The sequence below is a fragment of the Rhea pennata genome, chromosome 6 (genome assembly GCF_028389875.1).
Source record: "Rhea pennata isolate bPtePen1 chromosome 6, bPtePen1.pri, whole genome shotgun sequence".
NCBI lineage: Eukaryota > Metazoa > Chordata > Aves > Rheiformes > Rheidae > Rhea > Rhea pennata.
This window is the reverse complement of record NC_084668.1, coordinates 32,319,236-32,340,093: the sequence shown is the minus strand read 5'-3', so window position 1 is coordinate 32,340,093 and position 20,858 is coordinate 32,319,236. Positions and strand designations below refer to the sequence as shown.

Below are 20,858 nucleotides of genomic sequence, written 5' to 3'. Positions count from 1 at the left end.
TGAAGTCTGGAAATTACCTACCTTATTTGCTGTGTTCGTCCGTATGCACTCAGTTCTTTTCTACTTTATGTTTTTTTTCCTAAACAAAAAATCTGGAAGAGATTTTCTACTTTCTTCTCCCTACTTCAGTTATGTTTTTTTGATAAATTAGATCTTTTCAGGAAAGAAAGTGGTATATAATAGATATCTAGGAAGAACCTGGCTAAGTATTCAGTTTGCTTTTGCTATACTGCTGTTAGAATAGACTTTAAATAAGCCTTGCAGATGTTTTTGGTTCTGTCTGTAATTTATGCCTATTTATGTTTTTTTGTGTGCCAAGCAGTTACCTGAGTTCCATTTTCCTCGGTATCCTAAAGACAGGCAGCCCTTTAGCTAGAAACCTTGTAATGGAACGGAGTGGGTGGTACATATATGAAATAGGAATGAAATACATATGCAATCGGTTGCCATTATTTTTTTCTTTTAATTTTTGTCCAGCAAGTTAAATACTTTTTCTTTCTTCCTATTCATTGTGGGTTACATTAAGGACAACTGAAACTCTCTGCTGGGACAGGTTAAAGTGTAAACGCGAAAACATTACATGAATGAAGTCTTTTGTATACCATAATTTGCCCTTCCTTGTATTAATGATTAGCCTTAATGAAAAGGTAAAATCTGAAACAGCCATTCTTCAGATAGACGGTGCTAGAATTCAGGCCTAAATTTAGGTGTCAGTAGGGCTCACAAGTTTGCACAGTGAAATGGCCAAGTGGCTTCGAATTTCATAGAAAATGGCATGCACAAGCATGAGAATGAGCTAGTATGGATTCACTGAATCCAGAGCAGACATTATTCATTTCATGGCCTGTTCTAAACTTGATAGGCCTAGAGTAATGTAGACCTTACACAGACCTGTGGAAATCTCGAATGACAGTCTCTCGAGGACACGCCAAGGCTAGCAGAAGAATTGTAACTAGGGTACGGAGCAATTAATCTGTGACACACATACTGCAGTGATTAGGTGCACAGTGATTTGGTGATAGAGCATCCTGAGGAGTCTGCTTTGCCTGAAGTTGTCCATTCAGGACTTTTTTTCACTAAAAGTTAATGTCTGGATGCAAATTGCTGCAGCTTATTTTATAATTATCTTGCTGAACTTTGTTCAGAATAATTCATTTTAGTTTGTCATTCATATTGCAATAAGAATGCTCCCAAGTGTTTATACTCTATAAGTTTATTTGCATAATTAGAGGTAATTTCTCAGAGAGATTTTCAAGACGACCATCATTTCCCCTCAACTGTCTCAACTAAGCTGGAAGAAACTGTGAGGTGTGGATTTTGACTATGCCGAATAAGAATGTATAGCCTAGGATCTTATCCTAAGTACTTAATCAAGTCTGAGTCCCATTGACTTCAACAAATTGTAAGCACGTATTTGAAGTTAAATCCAAGCATTAAAAGCTTTTCTAAATAAGAATGTGTTTAGGCAGATGCATAAGTGCTTTACTGAAAGTGAAAAAAATTAGCTAGGAATTTTGTATACAGTAGGAGCCACAAGGGGGCAGAATGTTTTCAAAAAATAAAAGGTTTTGTTAATTGCAAAATATAAATGTTTTCATTTGGGGGAGAGAGGAGAGAGAAGAAAGGTTTTCCTGTAAAGGAAAACTGTTCCTTTACAGTTTAATTTTTTTTTTGAATTAAGAGCAAATTTAGGTATATATGAGAATTTCTGAGGCACAATCTCTATTTGGAAATGATTTAAAAAAAATAGTATGTCAAGTTATTTTATTTGTTAAGTGGTGGATATTTTAGGGCATTGCTGGTGTTTGTCCTTCTCCGTACAAGCCAGAATATGAGGCTCATTTTAAGAATGCGGTAGAGTCAGTGCATGCTTACTCTATCTGATAAGAATGTCTGAAATAAAATCCTGGATAGTTAAAAATAATAATGGTTAAAATTATAAAGACCAATATATTTGTTTTTGCAGAGACCAAATTCTCAGTTATAATCTTGGCAGAAGGCTCCCAGCTGATCATGTAAGTGGATATCTTCAGTTCAAAGTGGAAATCACATCTTCTGTTCATGAAGGTGAGAATTTGTCAGTGATCTGGATCTTTAGATAGCTGTATAGAGAGAATTTCTTTAATATTTCTCTTTCTAGGATTTGCTATGGTAAGTAGTTATTTGTGTAGTGTCTCTGTTATAGATTTTTCTAGCGGGAGTCAAATTTTAGATATTTCAAATACTGCTTTGGACCTGCTATTGCTAAAATATCAAGACATCCTATTGTTCTTCTATTTTATTATGATTATACTTTAAATGAATGTGCTTATTCTCATTTTATGAGGTAGATTAGGTAATCTAATTGAGTGTTTCTGATCACTCAGTAGCATGTACGATGGCTACTTTCCTCTGAGATAAACAGTTGCTAGTGGGATTCCACTCGTGCTGTCCTCTGCTAGCATACGTGCAGATCACACTGTCATGTCCCATTTTACAGAACTCTGTCCTGCTCAGAACTGAGAATATCTGTTACAATTAGGAGAATACATGCTTCCACTAAGCAGTTCTTTTATTTCCCTTTTTTCTTGTCCTGAAGGCAAGTAGCAGAACATGGCTAGTATGGTTGCATGTCTGTGACATGATATATGTCTACTTAGGGCTTATATACATAAATTCTACTTCATTAGACTTGGTAAAATCTTTTTGGCAGTGATATATTGCCCTATCTTTTAACCTTACACAGCCATCCCAGCCTTGTTGTAGCTGTGTGGTCCTGTATCTCATTAATTTTTGCTCTGTCACCACAAAAAACCACTCTTGTACTAAGATCTGTTTGTTGCCAGCTATTCTAGTTTACTGATTTCATTTTTAAGTTTCTTGCTCAAATATACAGATACTTGCAGCTAGATTAGTCAGCTCTGTGCCTGTTTAACTCACGTGTGGGAAATCTCTCAAATGAGATGGCTCACTTTCATTTTCCCTCTTATATTTATTGCTATAACATACTTAATACAGAGTAGAATTTACTTAGGTAGATTTCCATTCTTTACACGAAAAGTCCTTTAAACTAACTTAAACCAGATGTGGATGCAGTTTGATATCTGTACACAGTTTGTGATTCCTCATGTCATCTCAGATGTTGTTTTGCAAGTTGCTGAGGACATAATGACAAATGGCATTAGTGTCTGGCTTTGTGTAAATCCTGCTTTTGAAAATAAGAGATATACTGTAAAGAACGGATTCCTTGATTGTGGCGATGACTTCCCAGCATCTTGCAAAACTGTCTGTACAATACTGTGCCATTTGAAAGCAGAATGGGAGTCCTTTACACTGATACTTCTCAACCGTTAAATTTCCTTTATCCTACAAGATAGTATAGACTAATTTAGGGAAAATTCTGTCATTGTAGATGCCTGCATTGATTTAATTGTATTTTCTTCACTTAGCTGTCTGATTAAATAAGCAGACATCTTGAAAGATGTGTATTTTAATATCACTCCTGTGATACAAAGAAAATTTTTGTCTGTAACTACTTCATGTATTTCATGTTCAATTTTTGTATGTTTCTCTGCAGATGCTTCACCAGAAACAGTGGGCACTTTACTGAGAGTGAATTCTGTCAATGGAGACTTGGGGAGCCCCTCTGATGATGAGGACATGCCAGCAGGACATCACGATACATCTACAGTGTGTTCTAATGGGCCAGTCCTCGAGGAATCTTCTGGAGAAGCAATCCCCAAACACCCTTTAAGGACTAGTACAACTCTGGAAACAGACCAGGATGAGTTAACCTCCACTGCTTCAAGATCATCACCTACCAGAGGTCGCCAGGACTCTCTCAATGACTATCTGGATGCAATAGAACACAATAATCATCCTAGACCTGGGACATCTGCTTGTGGTGAGCGTCCTCTTGGGGCCTCCCCAAAACTGAGGAGTAGCTTCCCTACTGACACAAGACTTAATGCTATGCTTCACATTGACTCAGATGAAGAAGAGCATGAACTACATCAAGACCTGGGTTTTCCATCCTCCTTAGAAGAGGATGGTGGTTTAGTAATGCTTAATGGTGCTACAAGAAGTGTTGAAAGAAATGGTTCCAGTTACTTGTCAGACCAGGTAATGGAAGGGCCTGCAGAGAATGAAAATGCTTCAGCCTCTGAAGCTCCTTTGCAATCAACTGATGACCAGCAAGAGATTCTCCAAGAGCTTCCATCATCACAGGTGGCAGAAGGTGAAAGCCCACAAGGCTCTCAAAGTGAAACACGAGCAGAACAGGCTGGCAGCGAGTTATGTGCTGCTCAGGAGGCAGAGCAGCCTCCTAGCAGTGCAGACTCAGGAGCTGCTAATGCTGCTGCCAGGAGCAGAAGAGGTGCTAGTGAAACAGAATCCATTGATCAAGGGTCTGAACCTTCCCAGGTATCATCAGAAACTGAGCAGAGTGATCCTGCTCGTACGGAAAGTGTCAGTGAAGCTAGTACTAGGCCAGAAGGGGAGAGTGATGTGGAAGGGGCAGACAGCTCTTGCAATGAAAGTGCAACTGTGCAACGTTCCTCGGTTGAAATGCGATGTTCTTCCTTTGAAAGTGCCAGGTTTCCTGAGACTCCAGCCTTTTCTCCTCAGGAAGAGGAAGAAGCCGCTTGTGTCACTGATATAGCTAGAACTGAGCCTGTTGCTGAAACACAGGACCCTACAAATACTTCTGGCTCTTTACCTGCAGTACAGGTCCCTCAGGAAGAGGTACAGGAGGCTGAAGCAGGTGAATTACGAGACCAAGAGGAAGCAGAAGAAATTTGGCAAAGAAGAAGTAGCCTGCAGGCAGCTGCTGCCAATAGCCAGTCTCAAGATGAAGAAACTGAAGGAGCCCAAGCAGCTTGCGAGGGTGCCATGGCAGAGGTTGAAGGAGCTACTGGAGGTAATATCTGTGGGAGCCACTTTATAAAGTGGCCTGTCCTTTCTGCAGCTATTGAAAATTATTTCAAAAATGAAGGACTGAAAATAAAAATCTTAATCTCTCAATTCTCATCTGTCAAGACCTTTTTGTTCCCTTGAGGTTTATTTCTTTGTTCAAGAGGCTCTGAGGGATTTTAAAATGATTTTTTTTTCCAAAAACAACATATCCAAGACATGTTTATTTTGAAATTGGAAAAAATAATTTTTGAGAGAGTAGTGAGAAGGGTAAAGAATTCTGCAAGGTTTACACTGTTGGGTAATCAGAAAGATAACAAGGGAAAAACAAAGTGTGGAAACTATGAAATACAAACTAGAACTTATATTTGACTCTTTTCGTTGGATTGTTTCTGACGTGAAGAAAATACACGTGTATTTTAACAAACAACCATAAGGATAAATAAAAGGGAGGAAAAAAAGAAAGTAATCAGTTTCTAGTTGCACTTCAGGCTGATTAGCCTGTCTTTTCCGTTTCCTCATCTATATAGACACATCCTAGTGCTGCTGGAACCATGAGGGGAGAGGAGAGTATTACTTATGTTAACCATATTAAAATTTTATTCAGTTGTAAAATTATTTTACCACCTGAGAATTTTGTGTGTCACTAAGTTCATTGAAAATAGAAATATGTCCACAATAGATCATTCCCAAGCACATTTCACAATGGATTCCTTTACTTCCTTTCTTCAGGGAGTGAAGTGAATGTCATCAAGTAGATACAGTCAAGTAGGATTGTTGGATGCATCTTGTTGATAATGTTTCTGAAGTTTGGGATAATTTCCCTGTCTTTAAAGTTCATTCCATTCTAAATACATTTATAGTAAATAATCTCTGCCATAAAGGTTTATTGAAATTAGATGAATATTATTGAAGAGCAAATTATTTTTTTCAATTTTGAGAGTACTAAATTGCACTAGAAATCTCAGGGAACAATAATCTATACTCTTTTTTTTTTTTTTTTTTTTTTTTTTTAAGTACAAAATGAAATTCTAGGCTTGCTTAAATTGTGGAAATATTGGGCAGATCTTACTGCCTGTTGTTCTGTCCTGAGGGTCTGTGGGTACAGCTATCAGCCTACATGGTGTGTGTTTTATGAAGCAAAGTGTAAATTTTTGTAGTGAAATTACTTAATAACTTAGTTTGAGAAACACTGTTTACTTCTCTACTGGTTATAGTCATAAGCTTTTATCTGGGGGGCGGGGGGAATGTATATCTTTTTATTTTTTTCCTTCATAAACCGGTTTTTTGATTTTAGAAAGAATAATTTTGGTATACCTTATTAAAATACTGTCAATATATTCCTTAACATGATTTTCTGGACATTAAAGGGCCTTTTCAGTAGGTATCAAATTGCATCATGTTTGCAGATCAGCATAGCTGCAGCAAGGAAGGTCAGTGGAGTTTTTTCTTTGACTCTTGCAGCAGGTTTCTGCAGTGACCAACCAGAGCTTTGTCACTTGCTAGGACATGGCTCGGGCACACACTGCTGTTCCTGTGCCCCAGTTTCTCTTGGTAATAGGGAGTTGCAGCATGTCCCAAGAGGTGACAGTTTCAGGACTAGGATTGCAAAGCATGTTGGAGAAAACATTTATCCTAAACTGTAAATGTGACTTATTTTACCTGAAAAGCCAGGTGAGTATTAGGAGTACCCCAAATTGTGATACGGAAGCTTTAACATCTCTTATTCACTTTAGAGAGAACTCTGGCAGCTTCCCCAAATTGATTGAAAAATAATTCATGGGTGTTTTGATTCTAGGTGCTCAAGCCAATGGCCATCAGCCCTTGAGGTCTCTGCCTTCAGTACGTCAGGATGTTAGCCGGTACCAGAGAGTGGATGAGGCTCTACCACCAAGTGAGATTCTTCATACTTTAATTGGGGGATAGACTGCTTAGATCTCCTTACTGAGATCTCATTACTTTTGTTGTTTTTTAATGTGAGAACCAAAAATGAACGACTGAGAAGCTCTAAGTGAGGAATGGTGATTAAGTCTAGGGTTGTTTTGTAAAAGGCATTGTGCTCTGTCTGCAAACTATCATGATGTGTTATGGTAATTATGCCTGATGTATACAGACTTGTTAAGTGCAATTCGCAGAGAAGTAGGAAGGAGTGATGCTGCCTTTTCAGTGTGCAGTACACACGGGTAAGGAGGTGAGGTGATATGCTGTATGAGGCACTCTGAGGGAAAGATATCAGGCACTGAAAGCTGTGAATGCTTCATGTATGGTGATGGTTTATGTGGAAACATATAATGTCCTCCTGTCTCCTTTCCACGGATTAGATGGAAGATACCTGTGTTTTACTTGCCTTTTTTTTTCCTCCTGAGACAGAGTCCAGACTTTTTGAGTATAGAGTAAACCTGAGTATTAAGCAGTTCTTGAACGCTCCTAAATTGGCTGAGAAATTGTCATTTCCCATTTCTCTAACACGTATGGAAAATTTACGTTAGACAGATGCCTTAAGCTGAACCTGGAATAAGAGTACTCTAATCAGTATTAAATATTTAAAGAAAGGACCAAAAAAAAAAAAAAAAGAAAGAAAAAAAGAAAAACTGCACAGCTGATAGAGAAACATTATGTTTAAAAAAATTCCTAAGCGGACCCACTATCGGTTTCCATTAGTCTAGCCTGTACCATTCCTAAGTTAATGTACATTATTGCGTTAGGAACAAATAATGTTTTTTGAAGTCTGTGATCATTAGCAGAAGGAAACACAATGAGTGAAATTCAGATCCATTGAAGTCAGTGGCAAAGCTGTATTGTTTTAAAGGTGTCGGGAATTCAGATATTTGATGTAAAATGAATATATTCCAATTTTTCTTTGTGTAACAGGATTGTGTTTAATTTGTAATTAGAGAAGGTAATTGTAAGGAGCCTGATATTAGAACACAGATCTAATTCATCTCTGCCAGGGTGATGAGAAGATTTTACTTTCTGATGTTTTGATAATAATCAGTGTATATAACAACTTAGACCTGTCCACAGATCCCAAAGTTAACTAACTACCACCTCAGTAAACTAGTATTGCTTTTTACAAAAGTATGCTTGGGAGAAATATACTTCATTTGTATTTTTATCACTTTTCATACTGAAAAAGTACTTTGGAAAATAAGTAGAGATCAGGTGTAATAAACTAGAAATGCATACAGATAACTTTTATAGGACAGTGCTTTATACATGGATTGCCTTTTTGGTTTCAGAAGCAAACTATGCATTATACTTGGAAGAAATCTCAGAATGTTAATTAAAAAGGTTTGGCTGTGTGGTGTTCTAATATTTCTGTCATTTACTGGGATTTTTACACAGTCACATATGGGCAAACACCCCTACACATACACCCCTATAAAATCAAAGCCCAGTGCCATATTTATGTAGTACATTAGTCTGCTAATGTGAATAAAATCTTAAATACTAATTGTAGAATATGTAGAATATGATTTTGAGTTATAGACTGTAATTTATTTGGAATTTGTATTTGTTATTTCATCAGAATCTGAAACAGAGAAAGAAAGGTAGGCTTATTTCTTATAGTTGTGTGTAGATTAAGGTAAAGAATGTGAGGAAGAATGGAAACATTCATCTAGTATGTCTACCAAAAACGTGCAACTTCACAGCATGCAGATTTATGCTATAATTGCTACATTCTAAGGAAAAAATCAACAGATCATAACAGCTTGACTGAACAACCTTGATTAATTACAATATTGCAATTCATCACTTTCAAGTTTTTGAAAACAAGGTTCTTTGTAACAAGTTTGACTAACGATGATTTGACTAACAGAAGATAATCCTTGTCCATGACAGTGCTGATGCAGGTACTCAACTTTAGAAGTCGTTGCTCAAGTGTTTAAACTTGGGTATTTAACATTGAATGAATACAAAAAGGTTTTTCTGGGTCAAGATCACGTCACAGAAATGGTGACTGTAGATCAAAATTTGAAGTATAATCACCACAAGAAAAATCGCAACAAATATGCAATGTCTTGGGGTTTGACATCAACAAAATAATGAATTCAACAATGTAAAGTGTTTTCTATTCCTTCTATTTAGAAAAGACATTCCTTTTTTTTTTTTTTTTTTTTTTTTTTTTTTTTTTTTTACAATGGACAATTCTGTATTTGCCCAGAATATTACTGGTTTATTAACCATTAACCATGTACTGGTTAAATGTTTTGGCTGAGTATTTTTATTTCAGCAGAAGATGCAACTTTTTTGATTTCAGCAGAAGATGCTGCTTTTTGGAAATGGGAGCTTTTCACAGGAACAACTATATCAATCTTTTTTTTCTTTAGGAAAAATATTGAAAGCAGATTTCAGAGAATGAAACATTGAAATGTTTGCTTTTATTGAGATAAAAATGAAATGTTTTTGTTTGGAATAACTTCGAAATATGTTGTATTTTGAATAGCAAATACAGTGCTCAAACCATAACCTTTGTGTTGATATAATTTTGTTTATTTTGAATTTTTATTTTTAATTGATAGTATATTTCAAAATTTTGGATTTTTGTCCAGATTTGGAGAAAGAAATCAAAATATCTTTTTTTCCCCCCAGAGGTATTGAAATCTGTTCCTTTAAAGAGTTCTCTTTGTTGCTGTTATGAGTTGCAGGGTTTTTTTTCTTCCCCTCTGGTTTTACTTTCCTGCATAGCTCTTGTACGCCCTAATAATGCTCTAGACACTAGTAAACTGTTTTAATTGTACATCATAAAAATAGAAGAGTAATTTGCATTATGGCCAGCTAAAATATACAGTTGTCCTGAAGGGATGACACATTCAGTTTATTTTAAAACCTGCCTTTCTGCCCTCTTTGTGACTCAGCTCAGGCCCTGCAGTGTAACGTGGTGAGCCACTTAGCTGCCTCTTTGAGCTGACAGAAGTCATAATACACACACAGTAACACAGCCTGAGGTTTTAAGGCTGTCAGTATTAAATACTTCACAGTAGAAATATTTAGTTCTGTTTCTCTCCTGTCAAGATATTTTTGTATCCTCTTTTCTTGAGGAGCAGCAGTCATTTAGAGTTGGTTGCTAGCCAATGGTCTTTTAAGTTGTTATTGCAGCGACTGGTGTTTTTACCTAGACATGAATATAGAAAGTCTCTTCTAGAAAACTCATGAGTTTTTAAAAGTAGTTTTTCAGCTGACATCTAAAATAATTTGCATGTTTTCTGCGGTTTTGGATGCTCACTAATCAGGTTCTGTTTGATCAGGTTGTTTTATAAAAAATACTCTTTTTAGCCCGCAGCCACAATCAGTGCCCAGGTATCTTGCTCATTATATAGCTAACTAGGAAGGCAGTGCTTCTGGCACGGATTGCTTACAAACTAACGCTTAAGTGCCACGTGCACCTGGTTTCCACTGAGCAATGAAAAGCCGGAGAGTTGGTTGGGACGCAGTGCCAGCACCTTGGTTTCTGCTCGATGGTTGCTCCTGCCGTGGCACCGGTACCGGCTGTCTCCGGGGGACTGTCTCGTTGCTCCAGGACCCTGTCTTGCAACACCGTCTGCAAAGTTACCAAATGGTGGCTACGAAAAGGCAGGTGTAGGCAGTGCGTAATGCTCAGCTTGGCTGACTTCTGCAGCTATTCCCTGACACTAAGGAATTATCGTCAGGGCAGAAGGGCATTTTTTACTCTGCACTGTGAGAAAGGGCCAGAGAACCTGTGTAGTATGGACAGAGAAAGGTTATTTTACTCAGGTGATCTTATGCTGCTGTCTTTTCTTTCTGCCTGGCTATATGTAGGGTACTATTAATAAACACAGTGGTATCTTGCAGTGGTTTTGGTACCAAGATGTCACATTCTAGTCTTTCTTAAGATGCTGCAGCTGCAGGAGATCAAAGAATGTAAAGGTTAGTGTTAGACTTCTAGTGTTATCTGTACTTTGTTTTTCAAAACTAGTGGACACCATTATAGCTAGCACTTGAAATTTGAATTTGAATCGTTTGAATTTGCTATGATATTTGCAGAACCTGCAATTTTAGAATGTGCATTTAGCATATGAAACTATGCAGCATCTAAGAGGACTGGGATCTGTTTTATTATTGTTACTGTTAACTGAGAAAAACAATGGCAAGTGTAAAGCTTTGCAAGCTTTTTGGTATTTAGCCATTGGCATTTTGCACTGGGATAAGCCTCAGAGATTGTCTTGGCATGATTTAGGCCAGAAGAATAAAACCATGTGTCCTGAATTGTTTTTTCTGGGACAATCACTGCTTAGTGAGGGATCATTTCCATTTATTTCTGTATTCTATTAGATATGAATTCCATAGAAATACTGTGATGGGAGATTTGGATTTATGGGATAAAATCAGGGAAAAGCAGTGTGTTTCTTAACCCTTTAGTGAGAAAGTTCTGTGCTGAAATCATCCTGTAAAAGAGAGAGAGAAACCTGGAACAGTAGATTCAATTACAAAAGCAACAAACTAAAAACAAATATATAAGCCCCAACCACTCCATAGTTCACAATATTTTATTGCTATTCAGACTGGGAGGCTCGAATTGACAGCCATGGACGGATTTTTTATGTGGACCATGTGAACAGGACAACAACATGGCAGCGACCCACAGCCCCCCCGGCCCCGCAGATTCTCCAGAGGTCAAATTCCATCCAGCAAATGGAACAGCTGAATCGTCGGTGAGATTTACTGTTGTTGCTTGTGAATTGTGTGGTTATAAAACTATGTTCCTTGTTGAACAATTGAGTGTGAAGACTGGGTCTCAGTTGCTACTGCAGCTGGCCGTATATATTTTTATCTGTCCTTTTTAGTTTGCATGTTGGCTTCTAAAGTGTTCATGTTCCACCTGTGTTCAACAGCTATGTGGCTAACAAAAACTGATAATGGTTGTCAGAAATTCAGGCCACAAAAGGCTATTAATGCAGAAATTAGAGAGATTAATATATATTTACCTGTACGAGAGAAGATAGGCAAGCCTAACTTCGTTATTAGAGTCCCCTGGAGCCAGAATTGGATCATAGGTACCATATAGTGTACGTACATACATACATACATATATATATATATATATATGTATATATAAAGTCCCATCTTCTAACACTAGATACCAGAGCATCCGAAGAACAATGACTAACGACAGGCCTGAAGAGCACACAAATGCCATGGATGGAGCCGGAGAGGAAACGGACTTTCACCATTCTAATGCAGGTAACAAAAAGAAAAACCAACAACAAAAAAGATTTTTGTTTTTCTATCTTCTGAGTACATTAAATAGTTTGATAATTGGTTCGTGTTTGTGTGGGAACAGAAGATACACTGACTCGTATTTAGTTTCCTTCATCTTTCTTTTACCTATTCTTAAAGATAGATGTAATATTTATCCCTTTCAGATCTCAGAAATAACCACTGATTTCTCTGAGATGGCTTCACTTAGTTTCACAAGTATTGTAAAGTATATTTCATCAAGCCCAAATTTGAAAATTTCTGATTTACACAACAATCTTTAACTTGTTCTTTACATATTCTAGCCTACATTCTCTTTCTTTGCCTGTTGTTCAGTTGTTTTGATTTGAGCTGTGTTAACGTTTTGAATGAAGATTTTTTTTTTTTGGGTGGGGGGGAGGAATTTTTTTCTTTATTATTAAATGAGTTCAGCCTCATTATTACTTTTCTCTCTCACTAAGCAGTTCTTTCTTTGGTCATCTTCTTACTATTAACTAATACATTTTTAAAGGTGATTTGTTAGCCATTCAGTCCTTTGCATAGTTGAGTCTTGTTCTGTGCTTTGACTTTGTTTCCAGGTTCTCTTGATATTCAGTTATAGTCCTCCTCCCTAATCTAACCTCATACCCATGCAGTGCCAGTCCTTCTTGAGTTTTGAGTCACTGAAGGATTTGTGATTTAGCTAAGTGGCCCTTTCATTTTTGCCTTAGCCACCGCCTTTTCTTTTTTTCTGTGTGCAGCTGTCTAAGCCTGTGCAGAAGCAGCTAGATGGTTAGTTGTGCTCTTAACAAATTAGTTTAAAGCAAATTCAGACTAAACCCTAATCGACAAGTTCTGCTGAATAAGGCGGTCATAAATCAAATTCAGAAGCCCCTAAATTGCTGGACAAACCTATCTGAAGACATGTTCTGGTTTCCAGGTTATCCAGACTATGATAGTGGACCTATCTGCAGCATGCCACAGCTTCCTTCCTAAGCTGGGTGTGAGAAGTGATTCATATACACCCAAGTCTTTTACCAAAATAGAGTTGGAATGCAACTGCAAAGCATGCCTGGTCCCAGGAGCTGCGAGACACTCCCAGCCCTAGAATTCAGGCAGAACTTCAGGGCTCTTCAAACTGTATCACTGTCACTCCATAAATGTGCTATATATGGGAGGTTTTGGGGCTATATCATATAAGAAGTGACTCTAAAAATCTTCTTTTTCATTTACTTATCCTTTATTTACTACTCTTTCATTCTCTGATTTTGTTTAATGCTTAGAATGTCATTCATCTCAAATAGCATACTTACTTCCCCATCCCCCTTTTCTATAATCCTTGCCAATCCATATTTAACATTTCATTCTTCTTTCTCTATTTTCCTTCTCTTCTTTGTTTTTCTTTTTCATTCTCTTTTTTTTTCTATCAGGTTAGAGACTAATCCACAGCCTCTCTTTTCCTTTCTCTTTCTCTATCTATGTATTATTGTTTTGTTATATCCATGGTAGCTGTGTTCTACATAACTAATGCTCTTTTGGCATTAATTAATAGTGAGATTCAAGTTGACAGAGAAGCATGCAAATACTATGATATGTAAAAGGCAGAACCTACAAAATGTAGAAGATGGCATGCATTTTGGAGCAAAATTACCGCAGACCTTGTCTGAATTTATAAATTTTCATTTACATTGACAGGTACATCCAAATATCCTGTAGATTTTCGTAGTTCGAGGGAATAGTTTTAACACTGTAGCAAATACCATGCTTTTATTATAGTTTCAGTTCCCGATACTGTTGAAAAATCAGTGCGCTTCAACAGTTGCTATGAGAAGGACCCAAATATTTACTGAATGTTGAAACAGAGAGGTACTCCTTGGCAACCCTTTTCTTACTTGTGTAAGCTGATTAAGTCTGCATCAGGATTAGGGCTGTATTGATAGCAGTGATTTGCCTGCCTTAAAAGGAGGAATGAAATACTTTTAAATGTGCAATGACTTTTATATGCATTGGTCAGCATTTAAAAATACTATTATCTGTGTACAGCTACAGTATAGAAAGTACAGAATTGCCATAGGTACCTTCTCACATTCTATGCGCAGACCTGTTTGGTATCCCAAGTGATTAGGAATTAATATATTTTTAATGTTTGAAGACCAAAAGCATTGAATAAATGTTATTAAACTCATGAATCCTGATATTTTCAGGAACTTCAGTGCTATGTTAGAAGAATTCCCAATACACTTGTGGAGAGTATTAAATAAGTCTGATACGAATTTATACCAGTGATTTTCTTGCTTGTATGATTGAAATCAATATAATTGTTTTCAGTGATGTCTTGTTAATGATTATTACTGGAAGTCTTTGTCATTCACTTTGCTGTTAGATTTTCGAAGAGAGAATGTGCTGCCTCACTCTACCTCCAGGTCCAGACTTACTTTATTGCTCCAGTCTCCTCCTGTGAAATTCCTGATCAGCCCAGAGTTCTTTACAGTGCTGCATTCTAACCCTGTGAGTACTGTGTGCTTAGAGGAAGGGCTTTCTCGTGTGTATGTGTGTGCGTATTTATAAATACAGATGCCTTATATGCAAAGATATTTCTGTATGTTTGATACTAAGATATTTGGTGGTACACAGGGAGACTGGATGAATTCAAATGCTCATCAGCATTCATTGCAACTGGTGGACTATCAGAGATGTCCCAGTTGGTGTTGCATCTTTTACAGCTTTTATTTTTGACTCAGCTCTTCATCTTTTCTATGACACTAAACTCTTCTGTTTCTTGAGGGAATGGCTTTCTTAACTGTCTACTGCAGAGGGTCAGGGACAATTCTGAGAATGAAGATGATGAGCCTTTTTTAAGGTCACTTTGCTGCTCATGAGATGATTTGTGCCCTCAAATTTACCTGTTTTATGCCTAAATACATTAGAGATCATTGAATAAAAAGATACCTTAATATTAATTTTTCCTATTTTCTCTGTTCTTCAGTCCTCCTTACTTACATAGTTATTTGTTTCAACATCCATTTTCCTCTGCATAGCAGAGTTTACAGTGTAAAAAGTAGTAGTGAAATGAGTAATATGTTATCTGTAAGCATACTTGGAAATAATTAGCTTTTTTAAAACTACTGGTCACTGGTAGTTTAGTTTTGATATATATGTATGCTTGTGTGTTTCTGAACAATTCTGTTTGATCTGTACAGCTTTATCTTTAACACATACAGTAGTGCAGAAGTAGGTAAGACCTGTGGCCAGGAAGGATGGGTGAGGGCACAGAGAGAGTAGCAGCCCAGTGCAATGGGAGGGCCTATGTCTTCATTGCTGTCAGGACTCTATTGCTGATCCTGAGACAAAGACCTGGTTTTTGGTTGGCTGTGGCTTTGGGGTTTTGGATTTTGGATTTTTTGTTTGAGGGGATTACGTTCTATTTAAAGTTTTCCACGTTCCTCTGTGCTCTCTTTTTGATCTCTTATTTTAATTCTATTACATAAGTTACAAATAGACATGCAGTTATAATTTTTTTTGAGAAATCAGTGGGTGGAAACTATTTATGGGAAATATTTTGATCAATAAGCACAGGTGTGTGCCAGCAAAAATGCTTAGCAGCTTTTTTGCTGTGTTCCATAACTATGTTTGATTCCAGAATTTAGAGAATAGCTGTGTAATCTTTACTTTTTAAACAACTGTAATGCTAAAAGATGCCTCACAGTTCCAGTGACAAGAGCATGGTAAATGGAATTTGAAACAATGCAACAAACTTTGTTGAAGTGATTCAGTAATGGGAGTTCATATATCGCAAAAAAAAAGGGGGGGGGAAGGAGGGAGAAAAGGAATATTGGAATATTGCACTCATCTCAAAACCCCAGAATGAGAACAGGTTTTTTCATACTGCTGTAGTTTAGTTGAAAAGGATTTTTAAGGTTTTATAGATAATTAGGTCTATTTTTACATTGAAAAGATTGTCGTTCATAGTAACAAGAATGGATGATTGTTTTTAAAGTAAAATAGGTCTGAAAGCATAAAGTCTAGTGGGAAGAATTTACTCAGTGCTTATTTTCTCCTTTTTCACATGACTGTCTACTTACCCAGTTATCAGTGCTGCAGATCAGGATGTCAGTAAAACATATGCATCATTTTAAACGGGTGGGCAGCCCCATTGACTTCAGTGTAACTACTTCTGGCTAAAATTCAACACCTTCCAAATTCAATGGGTCTCTTTATTGCTGTGGTCATATTGATCACTCACAGTTCCCTTGAAAGCGATATACCTACTTTACTGCTTCCCTTGAATGGGATTTACATTCTGCTAAATAGATGATAATTTGTGAAAACTATTATCTATTCGTTGTGTTCCATCACACAAATAGAACTGCTAAGATGATGACTTTTTTATGTTGTATTTTATCTTGTAAAATTATTTACTTTTATTATGGCTTTTTCAGAGTGCCTACCGCATGTTTACAAATAACACTTGTTTGAAGCACATGATCACCAAAGTCCGTCGGGACACCCACCATTTTGAACGCTACCAGCATAATCGTGATTTGGTGGGCTTCCTCAACATGTTTGCTAACAAGCAGCTGGAGCTGCCGAGAGGTTGGGAAATGAAACATGACCATCAGGGCAAGGTAAGTGGAATAGACGTGCAGCTCTTTGTTCTGTGTTTGATCCTCAATATTGCAATGTGAGAACTGAGTCGGTTGCTCTTAGCAAGAGCATAAGTAAGTGTAGATTTCCAAATGCAAAAGGCACACATCCTATTCTTCCTTGGCCCAACAAAGAATGGAATTTCTCATCTGTACCAACAGATCTGAAAAGGGAAGGAGGCTGAGGAGTGAATATTAAGCATTACAAGGAGATTTGCTAGAAAATCTGTAGTCTTTTTATTGTGAAATGAGTTGCTTTGATTCCCGTGGATGTTTAGAACTTCTTTTGAAAAGAAGAATTATTTATTCTGTAAACATAGGCAGTTCTGTGAAGTTCTTTGGAGTTTTGCCTGTGTACTTGGAAGAGAATTTCGATGTGACTAGATGATCTCCAGAGGTCCCTTCCAACCTTACTGATTCTATGATTCTAAAGTTATTAAAATGTTTTCTACAGAATTTTGTTTGCTGAGCACTTTACTTCCTGTTTAACTGTCTTTTTTCCCCCTTCTTCAACCTTGAGTGGAATTTATTAGCACACAATGTTTTATACACACACACACACACACACACACATATATATCTACTAGTTTTCCCAGGTGAGTGCTCCATCCAAATGCTAAGTAAATCCAATGTTTATCTGCTTCTGAGATAAAATGGATGCACTAAGACCACAATAGCTCTGTGGACGGCCACTTTGCTTATGTGTTGGCTAACAGGAAAGAAATTGTGTGTAGCAAGTTTCATTAAATCGTAGGGATCTTGAATAGCTGCAAACCCTACTGGCTTTCAAAACAGATAATTATAGATCGCTGCAGAAGTGGCAAGAAAATATTTTAAAATAAAAGGACATTAACTGACAAATTAAGTTTTACAGTGGGAATGTAATTTTAATGCAGCTTTAAACTAATGTAGCTTTGATATCTAGAATCTTTGCAGAAAATAGGAAGATTAAAAATAGACCGTCATTAGTATGTGAGGAAGAGATAAGGCTATCAGTTTGTGTGAGAACTCCTAATTAAGACTTCAGGCACATTAAGCCTATCAGTTCTTATGTTTATCAGTCTTGGTACACTTAGCTGCAAATGTTCATATAAATGATCTTGATGCCTGAAAAGATTAAGGATAGATTCTAAACTAAAGGCTGGAAAAAGTGCTTGAGGGTTGTTTTCTTGAATTTATTATCTTTGGAAAGCGCGACAGTTTTTCATTGTAAATAAGATTAGAGGTATGCAATTATAGTAACCTTGTTATTTGCCTCCCTCACTTTCTATTCTGAATCATCCTTTTCTGTTCAGTTCCTCAGGGCCCAGTTTTCTCCTGAAGAATATAGTAATTTCAGTTGACTTTAATAGATGCTCCACAGAGAAAGCTAAACCTCTAGATTTCTAGTGTGGTATTTGGTAACAGTTATGTTACAACAACATTAATTTCCAAGAGGAAACAATGAATAAATCCCCTTGGGATTTCTTCACTTTGAATTGTGCTCAGTATTGTTTATTCTCATTAAGTTGTCTTTCTCAGAAGTAGCACTTATGGCCAGTAGAAAAGCTTATTCAGCACACGAGAGAGATGATGGTCAGTAAATGATGAAGCCAGCACTTGATGAGACCAAACCAAAAGTTAACCTGCCTTTATCAAAGTGTAGGCTAAAAAAAGGCAAGTAAAAATTAGCCGTGCTACAATGTAGAATTGTATCTTCTCTCCCTGGCTGCTGAGGGACCGTGCTGAGACACGGTTTTCAGTTACTTTTCTGAGTTGTAGTAGGATGTCCTTGCTCTTGCTCACAAGGAACAGTAATTGTCCTGACTGTTATGCAGTACTGAGAAGTAGTCAAGCCTATAAGTTGTCCTTTGTCTTTAACTGTAAGCTGCAGTGACTATTAAAAGCAATGCATCTCCTCTCTATATGATTTATGATAAACTGTACTTCAATTATTGAATTTATTTTAATAGAACTCACCCTGAAATTTCTGGCTCTGAGTCAAGGATGAGGAAATTTTTGTTGGGGATACATACTTGTATGCCTCTTCCTTATCAAACTGCTAAATGTACATCTTATCAAAAGGTGTATAATCAAAATATATATGACCTAATTGTGTGTCAGTCGCATCTTGTCATGTGATGTGTTGATAACTTAGTAGTGTGAGTTTTCTCTGAAGCCACTGAGTACTTTAAGTATCTGATTCCTGGATGTGATCCTCCCCAGTGCCATACAGTTCTAGTAGTTTGTCCTCTTTGCAGACTCTCTTTCCTGGTCAGCTGGGGACTGCCCATCTCTGAATGCCTTTCAAAGCTGCATGGTAAAGCCCAGTTGCCCACTATTCTTTGAGTTTTCCAGGTATTGCCCCTTCAGAGAGTTAAAATCTGTTTGGCATGCAGTTCTCCCTCTAGATCTAGGTATCTAGGATAGGTTTTCTGATTGGCCTTACAGATGCTCTGGTCACTGACCTCAAGGAGGCGGAGAGCTTTTGGGAAAGGTGGTGGCAAGAAGCATCACACAGGCTAGATATGTCCCTGATCTTAACTAGATCTCTGCAAGATGTGCAAACAAATACTAAGTTATTGTAGGGCTTTTTTTTTTCACAATAAAGTTGTAATAGATTATTAATGAACGGAATAGGAAGAAGAGGTATTTTAACAAGCTTCATAGACTGTAATTGAAAAGACAGCTTAGGCAACTATCATATTTAATAGGCTAACTGTAGTATTGGCTCCACCCATATTTTGTCAGTCTCTTCAAACATCATGGATTTATGGATTATAGCTAGATAATTACGAGAAAAAAAATTTGAAAACAGACTGTGAGCTACAGTGTATTCCTAGCTATGTATCAATGTCCAAATTAGTGCAAAGCCTTGAAACTCCAATGATTATCTTCAGTGACACTTCAAAATAATAATCTATGCTTTAAATTAAAGTAGTCTGCTACTAGGTAGCCTTCAAGCCTTCATGTTTAATAAGACATGATTGTCTTTAACTTAATATTTAAGCTTAGTTATTTGTTTAACTGTAAAGCCAAAGAGCAGTTCATGCAGTATTAAATTGATGCGTTGACTTACAGAACTACGTAATGCAACTCTATTCTTTTTTCTCTATTGAATCATTATTTTTATTTATTGATAATTTTTCCTGAATAATTTCACTGCATAATGTTGACTTAATGAAGTCAACCTTTGTTTTGATGAAATTTCTTCATTTCTTGTAAATATAGGTAGACTGGACTAGATAAAATAGTAGATAGTGGAATTTACAAAACATGCTGACTACTTGTTTGCAAGTGAAATAAACCTATTAAGCAGGAGCAAAAATTTCAACAAGCCTGGATCCATTCTAGCAGCTTCTTCCAGCCATTTGCAAAGCCCTAAATTGAAATTTCAAAGTGACTTTCATTCTACTTTCCCATTTTCTAACATGTATACTTGTGTTGCTGGTGATATCATTTTTTGTCAAGGTGATCACATCTGCATCAGGCTAAAACATTGCAATTAAAATTGCAATTATTAAATGCACTTTATGGTTTATGAACTGTGAGACATTCCCCTTCACTTACATATCTGTAGTATTTCAGCAGAGCATAACATGGAGTTCTTGCTTTTCAGGTCAGGTAATGTGTGCCTCAGCTGTACACACACGTTACCATGGATGACCCTTGGTGCTGTAGGAGATTTACTGCCCTCTCCTTGAGTTTTCCTAAGGTTTTGTAGCTTTGGTATCCCTTCTGCCTCCCAGCCAGGCACCTGCCACAGTTTGCAGCTCCACGTTTCGCCTTGTTTGGGAAATGGAAACATTAACATTTTCTCCCATCACAGCTGATACTGGTATTTAGCTGCTTTGTAGGATGATGTGCTGGTCCATCTCCATACCTTCACAGCAGTCAGAAGAGTTCCATTGTCTCTGGTTGCCTGGCCCAGCTCTAGCAAGTGATCTGAAACAACGATTTTCTCTGCGCTATAAGCTGGCACTGCTGTGAAGCGAGCCAGTTCTGCTCTCCTCTCATCCCTGCTGGGTGGCCTAAGGTCAGAAGAACAAATAGGGAAACAGACGAAAAGAGTAATTTTAGCCTGGACCAGTTTCCCTGCAGGGTTCCCTGCATGGCTACACAAACACTTGTGCCAGCAGAAGACAGGGA

The 20,858-nt window shown here is 37.2% G+C and overlaps 1 protein-coding gene across 4 annotated transcripts in view; it reads left to right on the top strand.

Moving 5' to 3' along the window:
• Positions 1–20,858, top strand: part of HECW2 (HECT, C2 and WW domain containing E3 ubiquitin protein ligase 2) — a 177,890-nt gene that overhangs the window by 112,423 nt on the left and 44,609 nt on the right. For all 4 annotated transcript variants that reach the window (XM_062578146.1, XM_062578145.1, XM_062578147.1 and 1 more), the window contains 7 exons: positions 1,967–2,067; positions 3,557–4,897; positions 6,689–6,784; positions 11,414–11,564; positions 11,990–12,093; positions 14,471–14,595; positions 16,527–16,712. In XM_062578146.1, the coding sequence (XP_062434130.1) occupies positions 1,967–2,067; positions 3,557–4,897; positions 6,689–6,784; positions 11,414–11,564; positions 11,990–12,093; positions 14,471–14,595; positions 16,527–16,712 (2,104 nt within the window). The remainder of the gene's footprint in view (positions 1–1,966; positions 2,068–3,556; positions 4,898–6,688; positions 6,785–11,413; positions 11,565–11,989; positions 12,094–14,470; positions 14,596–16,526; positions 16,713–20,858) is intronic.